This window comes from Tachypleus tridentatus, chromosome 7 (assembly GCF_004210375.1).
Source record: "Tachypleus tridentatus isolate NWPU-2018 chromosome 7, ASM421037v1, whole genome shotgun sequence".
In the NCBI taxonomy this organism is placed as follows: Eukaryota; Metazoa; Arthropoda; class Merostomata; order Xiphosura; family Limulidae; genus Tachypleus; species Tachypleus tridentatus.
The window spans coordinates 89,859,589-89,882,964 of NC_134831.1; the positions used below are offsets into that span (position 1 = coordinate 89,859,589).

The 23,376-nt window shown below is 30.2% G+C and overlaps 1 protein-coding gene across 10 annotated transcripts in view; it reads right to left on the reverse strand.

Annotated features, from left to right (window-relative positions):
• LOC143256170 (heparan-alpha-glucosaminide N-acetyltransferase-like) overlaps nucleotides 1-22,769 on the reverse strand; it is a 30,846-nt gene extending 8,077 nt beyond the window's left edge. The window contains exons 1-13 of one of the 10 annotated variants that reach the window (XM_076513000.1): nucleotides 22,428-22,769; nucleotides 21,457-21,562; nucleotides 20,073-20,320; nucleotides 17,149-17,267; nucleotides 12,390-12,505; nucleotides 10,450-10,519; nucleotides 9,125-9,170; nucleotides 7,437-7,519; nucleotides 6,323-6,430; nucleotides 3,219-3,367; nucleotides 2,345-2,457; nucleotides 566-687; nucleotides 110-236 (exon numbers count right to left, since the gene is read on the reverse strand). In XM_076513000.1, coding sequence (XP_076369115.1) covers nucleotides 110-236; nucleotides 566-687; nucleotides 2,345-2,457; nucleotides 3,219-3,367; nucleotides 6,323-6,430; nucleotides 7,437-7,519; nucleotides 9,125-9,170; nucleotides 10,450-10,519; nucleotides 12,390-12,505; nucleotides 17,149-17,267; nucleotides 20,073-20,320; nucleotides 21,457-21,541 — 1,386 coding nt within the window. In that variant the 5' untranslated portion in view covers nucleotides 21,542-21,562; nucleotides 22,428-22,769. Of the gene's footprint in view, nucleotides 1-109; nucleotides 237-565; nucleotides 688-2,344; nucleotides 2,458-3,218; nucleotides 3,368-6,143; nucleotides 6,252-6,322; nucleotides 6,431-7,436; nucleotides 7,520-9,124; nucleotides 9,171-10,449; nucleotides 10,520-12,389; nucleotides 12,506-17,148; nucleotides 17,268-20,072; nucleotides 20,321-21,456; nucleotides 21,582-22,103; nucleotides 22,278-22,427 lie in introns of those variants that run through there. The other 9 variants (XM_076513004.1, XM_076513006.1, XM_076512999.1 and 6 more) reach the window with 9 other exon arrangements.
• Between the last annotated feature and the right edge of the window lie 607 nt (nucleotides 22,770-23,376).

A 23,376-nucleotide genomic window follows, 5' to 3' on the forward strand; every position in this document is an offset into this window, starting at 1 on the left:
GCACTCGACATACAGTACATATATAGAATGACACGGGGTACACAGAACTCCCTAAGAACCACAACATACACAAATCCTACATGTACACAACAGATGATTTATAACATACCTTTGCAGTTGGATGCTGATACATATGGGACTCACCCAGGACAATTCTATCAATATAACCTGCTGCCCCTCCAGTACAATTAAAGTACTCACCACCACTATGTAAACCACCAGGTCCAAGGTAACCTCTACAACATAACACAGTGTTAATATGTAATATTCAAATCAATCAAATTTACACAACAACTCACTGGTTTAACTTTAAATAAGATTTAGATTTTATGTCATAAGTAACATTGTGTGGATTATTTTATGTATTTTTATAGAACCAGTATTGAAAATAATACATTACTAAGAAAAGTAGTAATATATGCAATAATTATAATTAAAACTGTACATTTATCTAAGTAGACAAGTATAAACAGCAGTTACTATATTAATTATGATTAAATTCTGTTTATCTATGGATGTAAGCACAAATACATATTCACTGAGAGTCAAGGAAATAAAAACTTGCCTCGGACATCCTGGTACTGCAAGCAGAAAGGTCAAAAGAATATGAATCACCAGAATGACAAACATCGATAACCACTCCCCCCAATACAAGAAGATATCTCGAACAGGAGCCCACTTCTCATGCTGCATTAAAGTAAAGTATCGAAAAAATATTACACTATCAGAAGAATGACACTTAGATAATTGCTTTCTTTAGTTTTATTTTAGTATCAACATATTCAACTATGAAATAGAAACATATTGAATGTATTAAAAACATGAACTAATCACTACTGAATGTACTTTATTTCACAATGTAAACATACACATTTTAGTGGTATATTGTGCTCAATCTAGAATCTAGAATACATTCATAAGACGGTTAATGGATAGTGCTGTTATTAAAATTTTTAAAACAATCTTAAATAAAATAAAACCTAAATATAACCTGCTCTTTAAACCTTTCATTTAACATTTTGCTTTTAGTCACCATTCTAGCATAACTTAAATTAAAGGACCATAATGGACTTGTTGGTGCATATGGACTTGGATTTGCTATATGCAGTAGAATTGTTAGCTGCCACTCTGTTAGAAAAAATAAAACTGTCTTAGCTGATAACACCTATCATGACAAAATTCATATTTGTTTACTTTTATCCTAGAAACCATTCTGGTAACCTTCCTATGAAATCTTTCCAACAATTCTATGCACTTCTTACAATAAGGAGTCCATGATTGAACACTGTATTCCAAATTTAGGTCAACCAAAAATATTATAACCTCTTCAGACTTATATTTAATATTTTTGCAAGTACAATCTAAAATCTTATATGTTTTTTTAGTGGTAAAAACACACAGTTTGGATGGCTTCAAAGACTGGTCCATCTGAACCTCAAAAATCTTTATCTTCCATAACACTGTTAAAATTCTTCAAATATAAGTTATAATTCAAACTATGATAACCCACATGCAGTATTTTACACTTATTATAATTAAAAACCATCTGTTACTCATTTGGCCAAATCACCAAATGATCTAAATCCTTTTGTAAAGCAACAACTGAGACTTGTTTAAACATTCCTTGTCACTCGTGTAATGTTTAAAAAACTCACAATTATTTTAAACAATGATTATTTAATACACAATTCTAAAAATAAAGACAGTTTCTAATCTAAAATGTACAATAAAATACAAGTTATTGGTGTTCTATTTGAGACTGGAAACTGTCTTATGTCTAGAATTGTGTATTAAGTTATCATTGTTTAAAAAAATAATTGTAAGTTTTCAAACCAAGACCTTTATATCCACGTATTACAATCCTAGTCAGTTTTACAGTTGTTTCCAGTTCATAACTTATCTATTCTCTGTGATATTAGTCATTTTCCTTTCATACTGTTGAGGAAGTTTTGTTTATAAAATAGATTAAGTAGAAACACTAGTGTTTTCCTTTGTGGTGTTCTATTTGAGACTGGAAACTGTCTTATGTCTAGAATTGTGTATTAAGTTATCATTGTTTAAAAAAATAATTGTAAGTTTTCAAACCAAGACCTTTATATCCACGTATTACAATCCTAGTCAGTTTTACAGTTGTTTCCAGTTCATAACTTATCTATTCTCTGTGATATTAGTCATTTTCCTTTCATACTGTTGAGGAAGTTTTGTTTATAAAATAGATTAAGTAGAAACACTAGTAGATACATTCTTAACTTGACATTTGTATTTCATCAGTTATAATATTTTAGGTTACAACCATAAAACACAGATTCACTTCTTTAGAAATTTAAATTTAATTACTTCTTACCTGATGAGTATCATTAGGCTTAGCAAAAATTAGGTGAATGGAGGCCACAACAAAGTAACAAATTCCAAATCTCTGCAAGACACCAGGAATTCTGAGTTTCTCTAGATTATTTTCTGAAATAAAACCAGAAAACAGGGTATTATTACATCTCCTCTTTATAAGTTTAATGTAGACAACTTTCACTTCTTCAGTTGTACAATGTTTACATCTTACTTAATATTAACTTTTAATGAAAGCAATGTACCTGTATCGATAAGAATTAAAAATAAGTTGCATATAGCTCTGTAAAAATACTGTTCTTATGTTTAGTAAATTTAACCCTAGTTAAACAACCTGCTCTTAACTTTTAAGTGTAGTTTAGTGTTTAAATTTATTCACAGGTTTAAAATGTAAAAAATCATTAACTGAATAAAAGAGCATACCTTAAAACAACATTCTCATCTTATTCAGGTAAAATACAGTGTAGTAGTTACTGAGGTTCAGGACATCAGTTAAACTGTCTGTATTAATCAATCATTCATCGTGCCATACACACAATGATGGCTAATAAATGTCAAATATTATCTTCAAGAAATATTATTGTTCATAGAAACTTAAAAATAAATTCTCATCCTTGTTTGTTTTGTTGTTATTAAACACAAAGCTACACAATGGTCTATCTGTGCTGTGTAAAACATGGATATCGAAACCTAGTTTTAGCCTTACACGCCTTCAGGCGTAACTCTCAGTCACATTATGAAATTTTTAGCAATGCTACTAGCAACAAATCTTTATCAATTTATATAAACTTATGATTAAATTACAACTTAAACTCAGTTGTATTCTCTTGTATAAAATAATAACCAGGATTAACTAATCACTTCAAAAAACTCACTTCCACCATAAGTGTTCAAAATAATTCCAAGAGCAAACAGAGTACAGGAACGTTTCAAGATATTCCTGAAAATTCGTCTTCTTGGGACAGACTTTCGTAGCAAGGACCTCATAGTTAAAGCCAAGGATGTTCCCATTATCCACATAAACCTAACCAATAGAAAACTTACACGAATATGTCAACAAATAAACAAGCAGAGAATCTGTATAGGAAATTATTGAAAATAAAACTTTATTATGCAAAAAACAAAGCAATCTCAAAGTATTTCTCTTGATGCTAAAAATATATAAATATTTACACTATAAAATAAATTTATATTTCATTACATGCAATAATATACTGTAACAAAGTAAGCCAATAATATTATGTTAATTATGTTTCTCAAGATGGCTGGTATAGGTATCAAAACTTTTACTAATAAAACAAAGGGCAACATTTCAACCTTCCTAGGTAATCTTTAGGTTAACAAAGATGTTAACTCTACAGGTCCCACAATTGCATTCTGTTCAAAGAGTAAATAAAAACAAAATTATGAGTAATGAATATCTTGATTTCAGGTTCATATGTCATATCATAATGTAGCCTACAGTGTGTATAATTTTTCTCACGATTCATGGGATGCACATATTTAACTGGCATCACAACAGTAGAAACTGCAATGCTAAGAATCACTTATGGGACATTATCTTAGTGTTTACTGACTGACTGACAGAAAACACACTACTGTATAAATGGTTAAAACAGGTGGCCTTTGGCCTCCTTTCATAAAACTTAATAATTCAGGATTTTATTGACAGCTATTTTGAGAATATTTATAACTGATGAAGACATGCACACTTACGGTAAAAATGTGTTGACTGAATTTCATTTTCTGCTACTTAAGTCAAGTCAATTAGTTAATTTTCTTAAATTTTAAATAGCACATACTATATATGTCACCTTCAAGAAAGGATCAAATACTAACTAATCAACTAATACAACACTAAAATATGTTGTTTGTAATTTAATGACGTTTTACACAAAATATATTCAAAATAGCATACTAACTTCTCTTTATAAATAAATGTTGAATAAACTTAGCTCATAATAACAGAACTACAGTTTAGTGTAAACTACACATTGCTGCGTGTAAACATTTCAAAGTGGCAAGGCTACTCTTTACAAATAAACATTGTATAAACTTAGCTAGTAATATCAGAACTCTTAGTTGTGTGCAAACAACTTAGCAAGTTAGCAAATTAGCAAGACTACTCTCTCCTCTTTATAAATAAATGTATAAACTTACCTAGTAATAACAGAACTCTTAGTTGTGTGTAAACATTTCAAATTAGCAAGACTACTCTCTCCTCTTTATAAATAAACATTATATAAACTTAACTAGTAATAACAGAACTCTTAGTTGTGTGTAAACATTTCAAATTAGCAAGGCTACTCTCTCCTCTTTATAATTAAACGTTGTATAAACTTAGCTAGTAATAACATAACTCTTAGTTGTGTGTAAACATTTCAAATTAGCAAGACTACTCTCTCCTCTTTATAATTAAACGTTGTATAAACTTAGCTAGTAATAACAGAACTCTTAGTTGTGTGTAAACATTTCAAATTAGCAAGACTACTCTCTTCTCTTTATAAATAAACATTATATAAACTTAGCTTGTAATAACAAAACTCTTAGTTGTGTGTAAACATTTCAAATTAGCAAGGCTACTCTCTCCTCTTTATAAATAAACATTATATAAACTTAGCTAGTAATAACAGAACTCTTAGTTGTGTGTAAACATTTCAAATAACAAGACTACTCTCTCCTCTTTATAAATAAACATTATATAAACTTAGCTAGTAATAACAGAACTCTTAGTTGTGTGTAAACATTTCAAATTAGCAAGACTACTCTCTCCTCTTTATAAATAAACATTATATAAACTTAACTAGTAATAACAGAACTCTTAGTTGTGTGTAAACATTTCAAATTAACAAGGCTACTCACTACAAGACTCAACAGACTCTTCATATTCTTACTTGACATTTCTAAATTATTTGATTTGCAGTCTTTTTAAAGTGTTTAAACAGCTAGTTCTTAGAAATGTTTCACTGGGCACTAAATCCGTAACCTCTTTAACACAAATGAATAGAAAGGACATAAATACTGATTAGTTACAATGTACAATCAATAAAAATACACTGGTCATAAATACAACAGTGGTACTCTGTTGTAGAAGACTGATCATCTACATAAAAATGTTTTGTAGAATGAGAAAAACACCAACAGAGTTTTCTGTTTGTAAATATTGCTCTGTGATTCAGGTACTCATACTAGTAACAAAAATAAAGCTTATACCAATGACTATATACTTGTCTAATTGTACAAGTGCATACATGTAAATTGTCTCAAATAAATCTTCACTTCTCTAAGCCAATCAGAAAACTGTATCAAGCTCTAGACTTTGGTTTTCATAGAGGTTGCTGTGAATAATGGAACTACAAAGATGACATTTTCAGTCAATTTGCAATAATAAAAATGTAGTCCTACACCATTACATTTTCTTGGAAAGTACAAAATGTAGATATTTATAATGTGCTTTAAGTTAAGTTTTATAAAATAAATTTCAATTTTAAAGAGTTACAACTAACACTTTAGATTCTGTTAGTTTGTGAGTGTTTCCTTTCAAAGTTAACTTCTGATATTAAATATTTTCTACTTTAAAATTACATTAGACGTGAATTCCCAATTTCTTAGTGCTTTTTCTCTTTATGAGTCACGGACAAAAACAATGTCATCTTTTATAACCCTCTCACTTAAGATTATTCTGTACTTGTGGGTATTTCAACCTTAAAATAATACCAACACGTTACGATTGCATATTAAAACTGATTCTGAAAACAAAAAAAAATCTCCAACACCAATATATACATTGTAACACAAACCATGCAAAGGCAAGGTCTGCCAAGTGAAGCCCATTCCACGGAGTATGGTCAAAACACCGGTACTGGCCTGCCCCATAATTTACAAAGATCATCACCATTAATGCAATGCTAAAAAAAGAAAATCAAAAGAAGAGGAGAATGAGAGAGATATTTAGTTGTTAAACTAATAAAGAACTAACCATGGGAACACAACATCAGCTACCGTAAGGCCGTTCCAACGAGCATGGTGAAAGAAGTAATATCCACCTCCCTTGTAGTTGACAAAAATCATTATTACAATAGCCACTCTGTAACAGAACAAACAATAAACACAAAACTCACACACTGTGTAATATTCGTCTTCAAACAGATTCTTATTACCAAACACAAACTTACATTGGTAAACACGCACACACACTTGCTGAGAAACTTAGCTCTTGAAATACATTTCCACAACAGAAAAAGACAATTGTTAAATTTTATGTCATTAAAGTTTTGAAATCAATATGTTAAAATTCTATGCTTTTCAAGAACTGTTAGCTGTGATCACGCTTTTGCACCACTACAGATAAATATCTATCATTCTTAGAGAATTTACAAGTGATCAAATTTAAAGTTTTATAAAGTAAGACTATATGAAAGTCTTACAAGAATGCAGGAAGACAATAAAACCTACAATAAAGGTGAATGTTTTAGTTGTTTCTTGAGATGTATGACAATGACATTTTTAAATTTTTGATGGCTGTAAATTTAAATAATTATTGCATCTGGTTACCTCTACTTCATCCACCAGTTTCCCTGCTGTACAAAAAAACAAATCATACAACTGGTAAACTTAGAGCAGACCTATTTACTTTTGAAAATACAAATCAAAAAACGTTTTCAGTGCATTTTTGTTAGAATAGCATAACTTACAGTCTGCCTCATGCTTAACTGATATTAAACCAATAAAATTAGTACAAAAAAGTTGGTTTTGACCATATTTAACATACTGACCTCTACAAAATTAATTTATTTTTCACCATATTTAACGTACTGACCTACAACATAAGCGACCATTTTAACCATTTATGTAATTACAAAGAAAATTTAGATTAAGTTAAAAAAAAAAGAAATTATCATTACATTTATAAACATCAAGGTTTTATCCAACCAGCTGAAAGCACATAGAAAGTTTATGGAACACAAAATTACAAGCAAACTTTCATTTTTCTACTAAAATAATATTCATGCCACAAACACATTTTATATACAGAAGAAACAACTTACTGTTCTTAGCAGAAAGACAGAAATACCTACCCTCAAAGTACCTACCCTCTTACAGTGTCAAGAGAACGAAGCCTCTGCTTCTGGGGAGGTGACAACAGCTGAGTGTCCTCTCTTTCTCCATAACTGTCCTTCAATCAAGAAAAACATCCTCACACTGACCACAATATACTTTACCACAAACTATCTAAAGGTTTAAACAACATTTCTAAAATCAAACACCATACAAATGACATGCACTGATTTATGATTTTACAACTGTAACAACTGGACTCAACCCTCGTTAAAAGCATCTACTAAATTTCGAAAGTTGAAGTACAAAAATACATCTTTATATAATTAAAGGTAATGGCAAACTAAGGGTAAGGCTGTGTTCCAATCTGAAAATATCTTGAACGTTTGAAACACTTGAGCATATACGTTTGAATATATACATCTCAAACAACAGACTCAACTAAATGTAGTTCAAACAGAAATACAAACTCTTTCATTTTCATTTCAGTATCATGCTTGTGTATGTTGCTCCATCTGGTGTAAGATGCCTCTATGTAGTATCAGTGTATGTTGCTCCATCTGGTGTAAGATGCCTCTGTGTAGTGTCAGTGTATGTTGCTCCATCTGGTGTAAGATGCCTCTATGTAGTGTCAGTGTATGTTGCTCCATCTGGTGTAAGATGCCTCTGTGTAGTGTCAGTGTATGTTGCTCCATCTGGTGTAAAATGCCTCTATGTAGTGTCAGTGTATGTTGCTCCATCTGGTGTGAGATGCCTCTATGTAGTGTCAGTGTATGTTGCTCCATCTGGTGTAAGATGTCTCTGTGTATGTTGTTCCAGCTGGTGTTACTGTGTGTGTGTGTGTGTGTGCACACGTGCCAGAGAGTTCCAATTACACAAATCTGTTCATTGACAGTAAGTCTACTTTCCCCTTCAGAAAATAAACTAAACTTATTATGTATCCACAAACCACAGGTACAGAGATATTATGGAAGAACAACTGTTTACTTATATTTTTCCATGGACCTTTCCTTACAGTAAACTTATAACTTATACTTTAACTACAAGCTTTTCCTTACAGTAAACTTGTACCTTAACTAAGAGCTTTTCCTTACAGTAAACTTGTACCTTAACTACTATCTTTTCCTTACAGTAAACTTGTACCTTAACTACGAGCTTTTCCTTACAGTAAACTTGTACCTTAACTACTATCTTTTCCTTACAGTAAACTTGTACCTTAACTACGAGCTTTTCCTTACAGTAAACTTGTACCTTAACTACGAGCTTTTCCTTACAGTAAACTTGTACCTTAACTACGAGCTTTTCCTTACAGTAAACTTGTACATTAACTATGAGCTTTTCCTTACAGTAAACTTGTACATTAACTACGAGCTTTTCCTTATAGAAGCCATGTATTACAAAAAGTGTTTCCCTCACAACCACGTGAGCATAATTTAGTCTATTTGAGACGTAAAAAATTAAAACATTAATTAGAATTGTCTGTCACACATTTAAATTCACATTAGCAAAAACTCTAATGTGAAACAGATTTTCATTGGCAGATGTTACTGTCCATTTGAAAACTTTAATGTAAAGCAGATTTTACTTAGTAGATACTACTGTTCTACTGCAATCAAACATTATCAGAATAATATGAAAAGAATGAAAATCTCACTGCACTAATGTGTAATGGATCTAAATACATTACTAGCTTAACCAAAACAAAAATTACATAGATACATACAATTTCCTGTGTTTCATTCCTAAACAGTCGCTGGAATACCTGGTGTCTGAGGAATAAGAATACATATTAGATTAACAGGATGTAACTAACAAACATTTCATCATACATCAGAAGTGTTCTTCGAGCTTTAACAAAATGATGTTACATAAGGTACCATACAATCATGAAGCCCAGTTTCAAATCTGACTTCAAACTTTAGCAGCTATATTTTATAAACACCTGTCATATTCATTGTCAATTTTAACAAGTTGATTTCAAACTGTTGTTTCTACATGACAAAAAATATTTTCTCTTGAGGAAGTGTGTTTCTCTCCAAGGTAGCACTAACCCTTAAAACTGGGCAAATTTATATACTGAGAAAACACTTAAAATCTTGTTATAACCTTGAAGTTGAGGGCAAACAAAACTATGAGGTCAAAATGCAGGAAAGTACACTACGTTACATGAACAATTACTGAAATAAGAATAAACAAATACAACACATAATCTGTTTTAAAATCATAAATTAGCTTATGATAAAAAAATGATCTTCTGATTACAATGATACAAGTTTTAATTGACTTTCAGTCAAAAGTATTTTGATAAATAAAATTCCTCTAATTATCTCTCTTTCTCTCGATGAAAACTTTATTAAAGATTAAATACCTGTTGTAAAAACAGGAGCATAGATAACACATTTCAAAACACTCACCTTTTGTTTTCAGAAGACAAAAGATGAACGTCTTTCAAAACACCATCTCTACAATCATGTTCCTACAACAGGCAGTTGCGGTCAATTTAATTAAGTTTCATATGAATAATCTACCTAAACAATCTCTTAAGAGCTGTTTCTTGTTCTTTTGATCTCTATGTGTTTTTGCACAGACGTAATTTTAGGAAAGTTTAAACTGAAGTTTTCGATGCTAGTTTTACTGTTGGTGCTCATTACCACAAGCAGATATTAAAAAAGCCTATCATTGAAAATGAAGAGGATTTCATTTTTCAATTATTAATATCTAGCTTAAGTTTCTTTATTCATAAACAAAAGTTATATAAACCATAAATTGGAATAAGGAATCATATAGATTATATTTGTAGAAAAAGTTCTCTTGTACAAGCTATAAATAGTTTAGTTTTGTGTTTTATCAAATATTTACCACTGTTGTTTATAGTGCTCAACAAAAAATAACAACAACAAAGAATGGTGAATTTTGAAATCTCAAGTTCAACATAAAAACAGAAACACTGTAACACTTGTTACACATTTTGGGCTCTCAATAAATGTTTACATTTTTAAATCACAAAGACACTTAAAATAAGAAAAACAACAACTTCTCTGGCCTTACCTGTAAAGAAACTTGCCTATACACCAGAAAACTGCTAGTGACAAGTAGACAACTATTGCTACTAGGATAGCTAAAGAAGTGAACAAAAAACAAACCAAAAGTTAATGTGCACACAGGTTATTTATTATTACTTACCCTACATGAGTGTACATGTTATTTATTATTACTTACCCTACATGTGTATACAGGTTATCATTACTTACCCTACATGAGTGTACATGTTATTTATTACTACTTACCCTACATGATTGTACATATTATTTATTACTACTTACCCTACATGATTGTACATGTTATTTATTACTACTTACCCTACATGATTGTACATGTTATTTATTATTACTTACCCTACATGATTGTACATTTTATTTATTACTACTTACCCTACATGATTGTACATGTTATTTATTATTACTTACCCTACATGATTGTACATTTTATTTATTACTACTTACCCTACATGATTGTACATGTTATTTATTATTACTTACCCTACATGAGTGTACATGTCATTTATTATTACTTACCCTACATGAGTGTACATGTCATTTATTATTACTTACCCTACATGAGTGTACATGTCATTTATTATTACTTACCCTACATGAGTGTACATGTCATTTATTATTACTTACCCTACATGAGTGTACATGTCATTTATTATTACTTACCCTACATGAGTGTACATGTCATTTATTATTACTTACCCTACATGAGTGTACATGTCATTTATTATTACTTACCCTACATGAGTGTACATGTCATTTATTATTACTTACCCTACATGAGTGTACATCTCTATTATTACTTACCCTACATGAGTGTACATCTCTATTATTACTTACCCTACATGAGTGTACATGTTATTTATTATTGCTTACCCTACATGAGTGCACGTTATTTATTATTACTTACCCTACATGAGTGCACGTTATTTATTATTACTTACCCTACGTGCGTATACATGTTATTTGTTATTACTTACCCTACGTGCGTATACATGTTATTTGTTATTACTTACCCTACGTGCGTTTACGTGTTGTTTATTACTACTTACCCTATGTGCATATATGTGTTGTTTATTACTACTTACCCTATGTGCATATATGTGTTGTTTATTACTACTTACCCTACGTGTGTATACAGGTTATTTATTATTACTTACCCTACATGTGTATACAGGTTATTTATTATTACTTACCCTACGTGTGTATACAGGTTATTTATTATTACTTACCCTACACGTGTGTATACAGGTTATTATTACTTACCCTACGTGTGTATACAGGTTATTTATTATTACTTATCCTACATGTGTATACAGGTTATTTATTTTTACTTACCTTACATGTGTATACAGGTTTTTAAATTGTCCAATGAAAACAATAGCTTGCTTTAATAAATTTAGATACTTTTCATTTTCTTCTTTATATTCATATAAAATATAATATAATATTATTGTGACCTCAAACATCAAATACAAAATCCTATCTAATTTCAATTACCTCAAAAACTTTCAAGTACAACAAACAAAAAAAATGGACATAGTTTAGTAAAACCACGAGACATTCTTGTTTCAGGGGCTTACATAAACTCTTATAGGTTTTACTTAATTGAAACACAGCCACCTTACAAACACTAGTTATATAAGAATATATGTAAGTAGTTAATATATTTCATAGAATCTTTCATTATTCATGTAGAAATTCTTTGTACGTTTGTTGTTTAGCTAGTTATAATTTCATTTCTATTTTTAAGAGTGATTCCAAGTTTATTTGATGATAACAACAGTAATGTTGACATCTCGATGGACATTAACTTTTAGAAATGAAGCATTTCAACTACGACACTTAAAACAGATGTACATAGCATCACTTCATGATGTGACACAAGATGGTAATAAACTTCAGTTTCCATAACAATATAGGAAGTCAACTTACGGATATAGATGTTGACAGGTTCTTTGGTAATTATAATTGAACATCTTTTATTGTTTCGTTTGTCTTCTCCGACTTCCATTAAATAATTTCCAAATTCTCCAAAGCTGTAAAGCTGGCTACAAAAATATACACAAACCATAACAATTACTACATAACTTTGACATCTTATTATAAACACAACGTAATTTCTCAAAACACAACACTTTTCATAACTTCTATTTCTAACTGCAAAACTACAATAATAAAACTGTGTTTATCAGTACTGAAATACTACGGTAATAAAACTGTGTTTATCAGTAGTGAAATACTACAGTAATAAAACTGTGTTTATCAGTAGTGAAATACTACAGTAATAAAACTGTGTTTATCAGTAGTGAAATACTGCAGTAATAAAACTGTGTTTATCAGTAGTGAAATACTGCAGTAATAAAACCGTGTTTATCAGTAGTGAAATACTACAGTAATAAAACCGTGTTTATCAGTAGTGAAATACTACAGTAATAAAACAGTGTTTATCAGTAGTGAAATACTACAGTAATAAAACAGTGTTTATCAGTAGTGAAATACTACAGTAATAAAACAGTGTTTATCAGTAGTGAAATACTACAGTAATAAAACAGTGTTTATCAATAGTGAAATACTACAGTAATAAAACAGTGTTTATCAGTAGTGAAATACTACAGTAATAAAACTGTGTTTATCAGTAGTGAAATACTACAGTAATAAAACTGTGTTTATCAGTAGTGAAATACTACAGTAATAAAACTGTGTTTATCAGTAGTGAAATACTACAGTAATAAAACTGTTTATCAGTAGTGAAATACTGCAGTAATAAAACTGTGTTTATCAGTAGTGAAATACTACAGTAATAAAACCGTGTTTATCAGTAGTGAAATACTGCAGTAATAAAACCGTGTTTATCAGTAGTGAAATACTGCAGTAATAAAACCGTGTTTATCAGTAGTGAAATACTTCAGTAATAAAACCGTGTTTATCAGTAGTGAAATACTACAGTAATAAAACAGTGTTTATCAGTAGTGAAATACTACAGTAATAAAACAGTGTTTATCAGTAGTGAAATACTACAGTAATAAAACAGTGTTTATCAGTAGTGAAATACTGCAGTAATAAAACTGTGTTTATCACTAGTGAAATACTGCAGTAATAAAACTGTTTATCACTAGTGAAATACTACAGTAATAAAACTGTGTTTATAAGTAGTGAAATACTACAGTAATAAAACTGAGTTTATCAGTAGTGAAATACTACAGTAATAAAACTGTGTTTATCAGTAGTGAAATACTACAGTAATAAAACTGTGTTTTTCAGTAGTGAAATACTACAGTAATAAAACTGAGTTTATCAGCAGTGAAATACTACAGTAATAAAACTGTGTTTATCAGTAGTGAAATACTACAGTAATAAAACTGTGTTTATCAGTAGTGAAATACTACAGTAATAAAACTGTGTTTATCAGTAGTGAAATACTACAGTAATAAAACTGTGTTTATCAGTAGTGAAATACTACAGTAATAAAACCGTGTTTATCAGTAGTGAAATACTGCAGTAATAAAACTGTTTATCAGTAATGAAATACTGCAGTAATAAAACTGTGTTTATCAGTAGTGAAATACTGCAGTAATAAAACTGTTTATCAGAAGTGAAATACTGCAGTAATAAAACTGTGTTTATCAGTAGTGAAATACTGCAGTAATAAAACTGTGTTTATCAGTAGTGAAATACTGCAGTAATAAAACTGTGTTTATCAGTAGTGAAATACTGCAGTAATAAAACTGTGTTTATCAGTAGTGAAATACTGCAGTAATAAAACTGTGTTTATCAGTAGTGAAATACTGCAGTAATAAAACTGTGTTTATCAGTAGTGAAATACTGCAGTAATAAAACTGTGTTTATCAGTAGTGAAATACTGCAGTAATAAAACTGTGTTTATCAGTAGTGAAATACTGCAGTAATAAAACTGTGTTTATCAGTAGTGAAATACTGCAGTAATAAAACTGTGTTTATCAGTAGTGAAATACTGCAGTAATAAAACTGTGTTTATCAGTAGTGAAATACTGCAGTAATAAAACTGTTTATCACTAGTGAAATACTACAGTAATAAAACTGTGTTTATCAGTAGTGAAATACTACAGTAATAAAACTGAGTTTATCAGTAGTGAAATACTACAGTAATAAAACTGTGTTTATCAGTAGTGAAATACTACAGTAATAAAACTGTGTTTTTCAGTAGTGAAATACTACAGTAATAAAACTGAGTTTATCAGCAGTGAAATACTACAGTAATAAAACTGTGTTTATCAGTAGTGAAATACTACAGTAATAAAACTGTGTTTATCAGTAGTGAAATACTACAGTAATAAAACTGTGTTTATCAGTAGTGAAATACTACAGTAATAAAACTGTGTTTATCAGTAGTGAAATACTGTAGTAATAAAACCGTGTTTATCAGTAGTAACATACTACAGTAATAAAACCGTGTTTATCAGTAGTGAAATACTACAGTAATAAAACAGTGTTTATCAGTAGTGAAATACTACAGTAATAAAACAGTGTTTATCAGTAGTGAAATACTACAGTAACAAAACAGTGTTTATCAGTAGTGAAATACTACAGTAATAAAACAGTGTTTATCAGTAGTGAAATACTACAGTAATAAAACAGTGTTTATCAATAGTGAAATACTACAGTAATAAAACAGTGTTTATCAGTAGTGAAATACTACAGTAACAAAACAGTGTTTATCAGTAGTGAAATACTACAGTAATAAAACAGTGTTTATCAGTAGTGAAATACTACAGTAATAAAACAGTGTTTATCAATAGTGAAATACTACAGTAATAAAACTGTGTTTATCAGTAGTGAAATACGACAGTAATAAAACTGTGTTTATCAGTAGTGAAATACGACAGTAATAAAACTGTGTTTATCAGTAGTGAAATACTACAGTAATAAAACTGTGTTTATCAGTAGTGAAATACTACAGTAATAAAACTGTGTTTATCAGTAGTGAAATACTACAGTAATAAAACTGTGTTTATCAGTAGTGAAATACTACAGTAATAAAACTGTGTTTATCAGTAGTGAAATACTACAGTAATAAAACTGTGTTTATCAGTAGTGAAATACTACAGTAATAAAACTGTGTTTATCAGTAGTGAAATACTACAGTAATAAAACTGTGTTTATCAGTAGTGAAATACTACAGTAATAAAACTGTGTTTATCAGTAGTGAAATACTACAGTAATAAAACTGTGTTTATCAGTAGTGAAATACTACAGTAATAAAACTGTTTATCACTAGTGAAATACTACAGTAATAAAACTGTGTTTATCAGTAGTGAAATACTACAGTAATAAAACTGTGTTTATCAGTACTGAAATACTACAGTAATAAAACTGTGTTTATCAGTACTGAAATACTGCAGTAATAAAACTGTGTTTATCAGTACTGAAATACTACAGTAATAAAACTGTGTTTATCAGTAGTGAAATACTGCAGTAATAAAACTGTGTTTATCAGTAGTGAAATACTGCAGTAATAAAACTGTGTTTATCAGTAGTGAAATACTGCAGTAATAAAACTGTTTATCAGTAGTGAAATACTGCAGTAATAAAACTGTGTTTATCAGTAGTGAAATACTGCAGTAATAAAACTGTGTATCAGTAGTGAAATACTGCAGTAATAAAACTGTGTTTATCAGTAGTGAAATACTGCAGTAATAAAACTGTGTTTATCAGTAATGAAATACTACAGTAATAAAACTGTGTTTATCAGTAGTGAAATACTACAGTAATAAAACTGTGTTTATCAGTAGTGAAATACTACAGTAATAAAACTGTGTTTATCAGTAGTGAAATACTACAGTAATAAAACTGTGTTTATCAGTAGTGAAATACTGCAGTAATAAAACTGTGTTTATCAGTAGTGAAATACTGCAGTAATAAAACCGTGTTTATCAGTAGTAACATACTACAGTAATAAAACCGTGTTTATCAGTAGGGAAATACTACAGTAATAAAACTGTGTTTATCAGTAGTGAAATACTACAGTAATAAAACTGTGTTTATCAGTAGTGAAATACTACAGTAATAAAACTGTGTTTATCAGTAGTGAAATACTACAGTAATAAAACTGTGTTTATCAGTAGTGAAATACTACAGTAATAAAACTGTGTTTATCAGTAGTGAAATACTACAGTTATAAAACTGTGTTTATCAGTAGTGAAATACTACAGTTATAAAACTGTGTTTATCAGTACTGAAATACTACAGTAATAAAACTGTGTTTATCAGTAGTGAAATACTACAGTTATAAAACTGTGTTTATCAGTAGTGAAACACGACAGTTATAAAACTGTTTATCAGTAGTGAAATACTACAGTAATAAAAGTGTTTTATGAGCACTGAAAGTTTTCATTAATAAAATTACAATATATTTCTTATTAGCACAGAGACTATTGCATAAACCTTTGTAACACACTATGTCATGAAAACACCAACATCCAAAAAATACAATATATGAACCCTATCAGAAAAAACAGCATAGAAATAAGTTGGAAATTTTAGGATTAACCTTCTTCAAACACATATACATAAATATTCTAAACAAAGTTGAAAACCAATATATATTTTTCTAGTTTTACCCACACATGGTACTTTTAGTAAGATCAAAAATGGTAATCCTTACTGACTACATGTATTCTGCTACTGTAATAGTTAAAGTAATATATTTATATACCTGCAAAATACATCTTCTGCAGGCATTCTTGTGAGTGTCACATTAGTTTCTGTAGAACTATTAACTTTCAAAGTTACATTTCCCCCAGAAGTAATGTTTGTTTGGAATAAAACAGGGCACTGAAAAAATGAAAAAAAAACAAACAAGCAAAACAAACTTAACAAATTTGAAATCCCAAATAAGAACAACAAAAATGACCATTAGTAAGAATATAATGGTACTATACAACTAACATGACAGTCTTGATGAATTAAAGTTAAAACTGATAAGAAAATACCCTTTTCAACTTCTAAAAGACTTAAAAATTTACATAATACTCAAATAAAAATTTCTTAAACTGATTAGAGTGGTGCATTACAAATATTATACAAAAACAAGGATGACACAGAAAACTACATAACACAATAAACTAATTAAAAGAAGTCATACAGTCAAAATTTCAACATAAATAATATGAGCAGGTTTCAGGGAAAGTGCTAAGTTGATCTTAGGCCTACTTTACGAAAATTAATGAGGTTTAATGTACCTCATCACATAGGTTATCAAACAGACTTAAAGTATTGAACCAAGAGCATCAGGATCCCGAGTTTGAGCTCCATTCAAGAAATTTTCCTAACATTAAAAATTTTGATTAGCATTTTCTCTAGGCAATAACACTTTCTATCTTGACTGTATGTTGTTGTCTATGGCTTCCAACACATTGATATGCTATATTGATGTGACTAAAAAATATCTTCCATCCTGATTAATAAAACAGATGTGTGTTGTTTACAATTTGTTGTGGATCTGTTCTGATCAAACAATACCTTTCTTCCTCCTGACCCGTAATAGATATGTCGTACTGTTCTGATCAAACAATACCTTTCTTCCTCCTGACCCGTAATAGACATGTAGTACTGTTCTGATCAAACAATACCTTTCTTCCTCCTGACCCGTAATAGACATGTAGTACTGTTCTGATCAAACAATACCTTTCTTCCTCCTGACCCGTAATAGACATGTAGTACTGTTCTGATCAAACAATACCTTTCTTCCTCCTGACCCGTAATAGACATGTAGTACTGTTCTGATCAAACAATACCTTTCTTCCTCCTGACCCGTAATAGATATGTAGTACTGTTCTGATCAAACAATACCTTTCTTCTTCATGACCCGTAATAGACATGTAGTACTGTTCTGATCAAACAATACCTTTCTTCCTCCTGACCCGTAATAGACATGTAGTACTGTTCTGATCAAACAATACCTTTCTTCCTCCTGACCCGTAATAGACACGTAGTACTGTTCTGATCAAACAATACCTTTCTTCTTCATGACCCGTAATAGACATGTAGTACTGTTCTGATCAAACAATACCTTTCTTCCTCCTGACCCGTAATAGACATGTAGTACTGTTCTGATCAAACAATACCTTTCTTCCTCCTGACCCTTAATAGACACGTAGTACTGTTCTGATCAAACAATACCTTTCTTCCTCCTGACCCTTAATAGACATGTAGTACTGTTCTGATCAAACAATACCTTTCTTCCTCCTGACCCGTAATAGACATGTAGTACTGTTCTGATCAAACAATACCTTTCTTCTTCATGACCCGTAATAGATATGTAGTACTGTTCTGATCAAACAATACCTTTCTTCTTCATGACCAGTAATAGATATGTAGTACTGTTCTGATCAAACAATACCTTTCTTCTTCATGACCCGTAATAGATATGTAGTACTGTTCTGATCAAACAATACCTTTCTTCCTCCTGACCCGTAATAGACATGTAGTTCTGTTCTGATCAAACAATACCTTTCTTCTTCATGACCCGTAATAGATATGTAGTACTGTTCTGATCAAACAATACCTTTCTTCTTCATGACCCATAATAGATATGTAGTACTGTTCTGATCAAACAATACCTTTCTTCCTCCTGACCCGTAATAGATATGTAGTACTGTTCTGATCAAACAATACCTTTCTTCTTCATGACCCGTAATAGACATGTAGTACTGTTCTGATCAAACAATACCTTTCTTCTTCATGACCAGTAATAGATATGTAGTACTGTTCTGATCAAACAATACCTTTCTTCCTCCTGACCCGTAATAGATATGTAGTACTGTTCTGATCAAACAATACCTTTCTTCTTCATGACCCGTAATAGACATGTAGTACTGTTCTGATCAAACAATACCTTTCTTCTTCATGACCAGTAATAGATATGTAGTACTGTTCTGATCAAACAATACCTTTCTTCTTCATGACCAGTAATAGATATGTAGTACTTGGATTTTTGAGGGAAGGATAATATTATTATAATGTTAAATAAATATGTTATTAAATTCACAAAAGTCATGAAAATGGTCAGTCAAAATTTTGGTGTAACATCAAAAACTATAACAAGAATTAAAAATTTACCCCATAAATCATGTCAAACATTTACAAATGTATATTTTGGGTTTCAAGAGATCTTGAATTTTATCGAAGTCCTTTTTACACAGTATTAATTTGTTCAACAGAATTAAATATATATATATTCAAATTTTCAAAAACAAAAATCAATTAGAAATACGTGAAAGAAGGAAAAAAAAAAATAGTGTAAATGAAGTCAACATCCTGAATTATGTTCAACTTTTAACTAGGTTCTTCTTGCACTGAATTCCATACTCTAACAAGCAAAGTTAAAAATATAATCCAGTTACAGTTGAAATCACTAACTTTTGTAAATTCTTGGAGAAATAAATGAACAATTACATAGTTTCAGCTCGCCTCATTCTGCTTAAGTTTACCAATTGGTTAAAAAACATTTCTTACAATTTTAGATGAAATGTTAAAGACCTGCAACTTATGTTTACACTAAGAAATCTGTGTTAAAGAATTATATAGAAGCTCTGTCACATTGTTGATAATACCTGCTATAGAAGTCCTTGTACTTACCCCTTCACATTCTGAGCTTTGGGTCCAAAGAGTTAGCGGATTACTAACTGTTGACTGGATCGTCAAGCATGCTTCATCTATCTTTAGGTTTTCACAAGTATGACTGTTTGATTTATCTAACATTACATCAGTTTTCAATGTAGTTGATCCTAGTCTATCTATACCAGATGAAATATCACTTTTGTGGTCTTGCAAAACATCAATAATAAATGGAGGTTGTTGCCAACATATGGAACCTGGTAAACAGACTGGGGAAAGAAATAATTTAGAAATCATTCAAATTAAGTTAAAAATAAAAAGTCCACAATATTTTTAGCTGTATGTAGTATATAAAAACAGATGTTAGTAAACACAGTAAGGAAGAGATGAATAGAAAATGATTAGCAATAAAACTACAGAGTAAGAACTGTTAGATCTACAAAACATAATTGTTTACAAAAATGAAGGCCTTTTTCATATGAAATCTCCAAACAATTTTAATAATTTTCTACACTTCATGAAGGTCACATCTTACCTTTCTCTCCCTAATCTCTTTCTACTAAAAATAAAAGAAATGTTCAGATATCTGATATTTGATCTGTTTTTAAAACCGTTACATGTAAACACTCCAACAGATTTCTTATTACACAACAAAGAGAGGTCATAACTAACGATGTTTACCGAATAATATTAAACAGAAAGATGTTTACAGATCCACTTAGTAATACTAAATAAAGGTACCTTCACAGAATTGTTTATTTGTCACAATCCTCAATTTACATCCCATTGAAATGTAAACAGACAGAGTACATAAGCACTGGATGATCCAACCAGACAATATCAGATCATCTCAATACTGTTGAACTGGGAAGCTCAGGGTACCATTTAAAACTGTCCAACACCTGGCATACACACAAGAATAATAAAGAACCAAACAAGTAGATTTACAGCTATTTCATTTATTTACATATTTAGATTTAGAGGAAATTACTAATAAACCTGCCACCCATGTATAAAGGTGAAAGCATACCTCTTAACAACTTAATAACACCTAAGTAAGTTTTATATTTAATATGATTAAAGAACAAATAAGTTCAAACTCATGACAAGTTCTTATAAACATTGGCCTAGTAAAGCAAAGAGTGAGTGAGAATAGATTTCTTAACCTTCAGAACATAACTTATTGTTTTAATACATTAACCAATACCAACTTACAAATAAACCTCAAACACCTAAGGGTTCAATCAAGCAAGAACAAAAATAACAAAGGGCATTTTGGTTCAAATTCATGTACTTGACATCAAAGTCCAATAAATTTCAGCAATTTTTATAATGAACAAGGGCATCCATTAAACCTACAAACATCAAAATATTTGTTAAATTTCCAAACACAAATGTTACTTACCAACAAAACTATATACTGCTAAAATTCCATTCCAGATTTTATATTTTTTCTTTCCTCCAGACTTCATATTTCTGTACACAGGCATCCCTTCAAGTTATTGACAGACCTGAAAGCAGATTAGACTATGTTCTATTTCTTTCAATGAAAACTGTCTGTATTCATGTTGTGTATCACTGTAAAAAATTTCATTTCATATAATAAAACTACTTTTTGCAATGATCCAAAAAAACTCTGTACAGCAATTTGGAAGAGATTAGAAGCAGCCTGTCCTTACAGAATATCTTCCTAGGGTTAATGCTTTTAAGACCAATATTTTTGAAACTGAGCCATCAGATTTTCAAAACCTCAAATCTTAAACTCCTCACCTATAAATAGCTAAATATACCAATAGCTAATATATCAATACATTCTAATCATTATATGTTATTTTAGTCCCTAGTCAGAATGGTATATGAATTAACCTCATTTATTACTGGGTTAACTTTCATCTCCAATTGTTATGGGTATTTTCATTTGATCAGAACATAATGATAACCCTGTTTTTCCTATCATTAACGAGTGTTGTTTTATAATTTAATACACTACAGCCTAAAATTATTCAACACAGCACACATACTGTTCATAACTTAGCTATTAGTGTATCTTACTTTCATCTAAGCATCAGTAACTAAAACTATAAACAATCTAGCAGACTAAAAAGTAGTTATTAACTCTTGTTGACATGAATGAGTAAAAATAAAGATCTGTCCTTTTCATTTCTTCAACATTCCCGAGTCTAACTATAGACTGTGACGGCAGCTTTTTAATCCATTTAAAAGATCACGAGACTTTAGTATCCTGTTTATCACAATACCGTGAAGCTTATGTGAATATCGATTCCTGGCCTTTGTTCTAAAGATGTGATAAGCTATTTGTTTTATCTACCATGTCTGTACTTTAATAATTTAGGCTAGCTTAGGCAACATACTTACTGAAATGTAGAGCATTTAACACAAATACTAAACTACCTTTTATCCCTGCAAACTGTATTTTTTTTATTTTTAGCAATTTACTTTAACTGGATAACTATTGTGTTATTACTAACAGTAACAGCGAGACATAGTCATGGAGAGAATACCATCATTGGCTACGAAATAAAAACCAGAACCAACAAGTAGATAAGTATATAAGCACTTCAGAAAAAAAAAAAAAAAGGCTATTTCATAAACTCCCATAAAAGCAAACAATATAAAAGTTAACATCGTGATTTCTTAAAAAACAAATTAAAAATCAATCTAACTCCAAATATTTGACACAACTTGTACTGCCAGTACGAAACCAAAGGAAAAAAAAAAGAGTTTAAGAAGATAAAACATTACCGTCCCCTATTAATAGTTTACTATTTGTTTGAAACTAATATTCTCAGTCATAATAATTTATATTGAATATTTTACATAAAAACCGATAAACTAGGATGTGCGGTAAAGGCAAATGTTATGCTATAACAATGTAGCTAAGTAGAATACCTGACTGATAAATTAATGGATGGTAATCGTTATAGGCTTTACAATATCACATATTTCTAATCAATTTTTATGTAGACTAACTCAGTTTATTTATAAGTTACTTTTTAGTTTCAATCTATAGAGTTATCCTATTATTTATCAGAAGTTATTCATAATCCACCCAATCATGGTGTTGTTATTTAAAAAGTTAAAAAACAGCTCAGATATTTAGTACTGTTGTCATATCATTTTATGAGCCAGCTTCAGTTGTTTTTGTATAATTCCTTAGATGACAACAATGGAAGCGAAAAACAAATAAAAAAGATTGTGAATGCAACAATCAGACAAAAATACAAACGCATTAGCAATTTTTTTAAAAAAATTCTAAACTAGGTAGCCTCTTGAATACTACGACAGACGATTTACGATGCTCTAA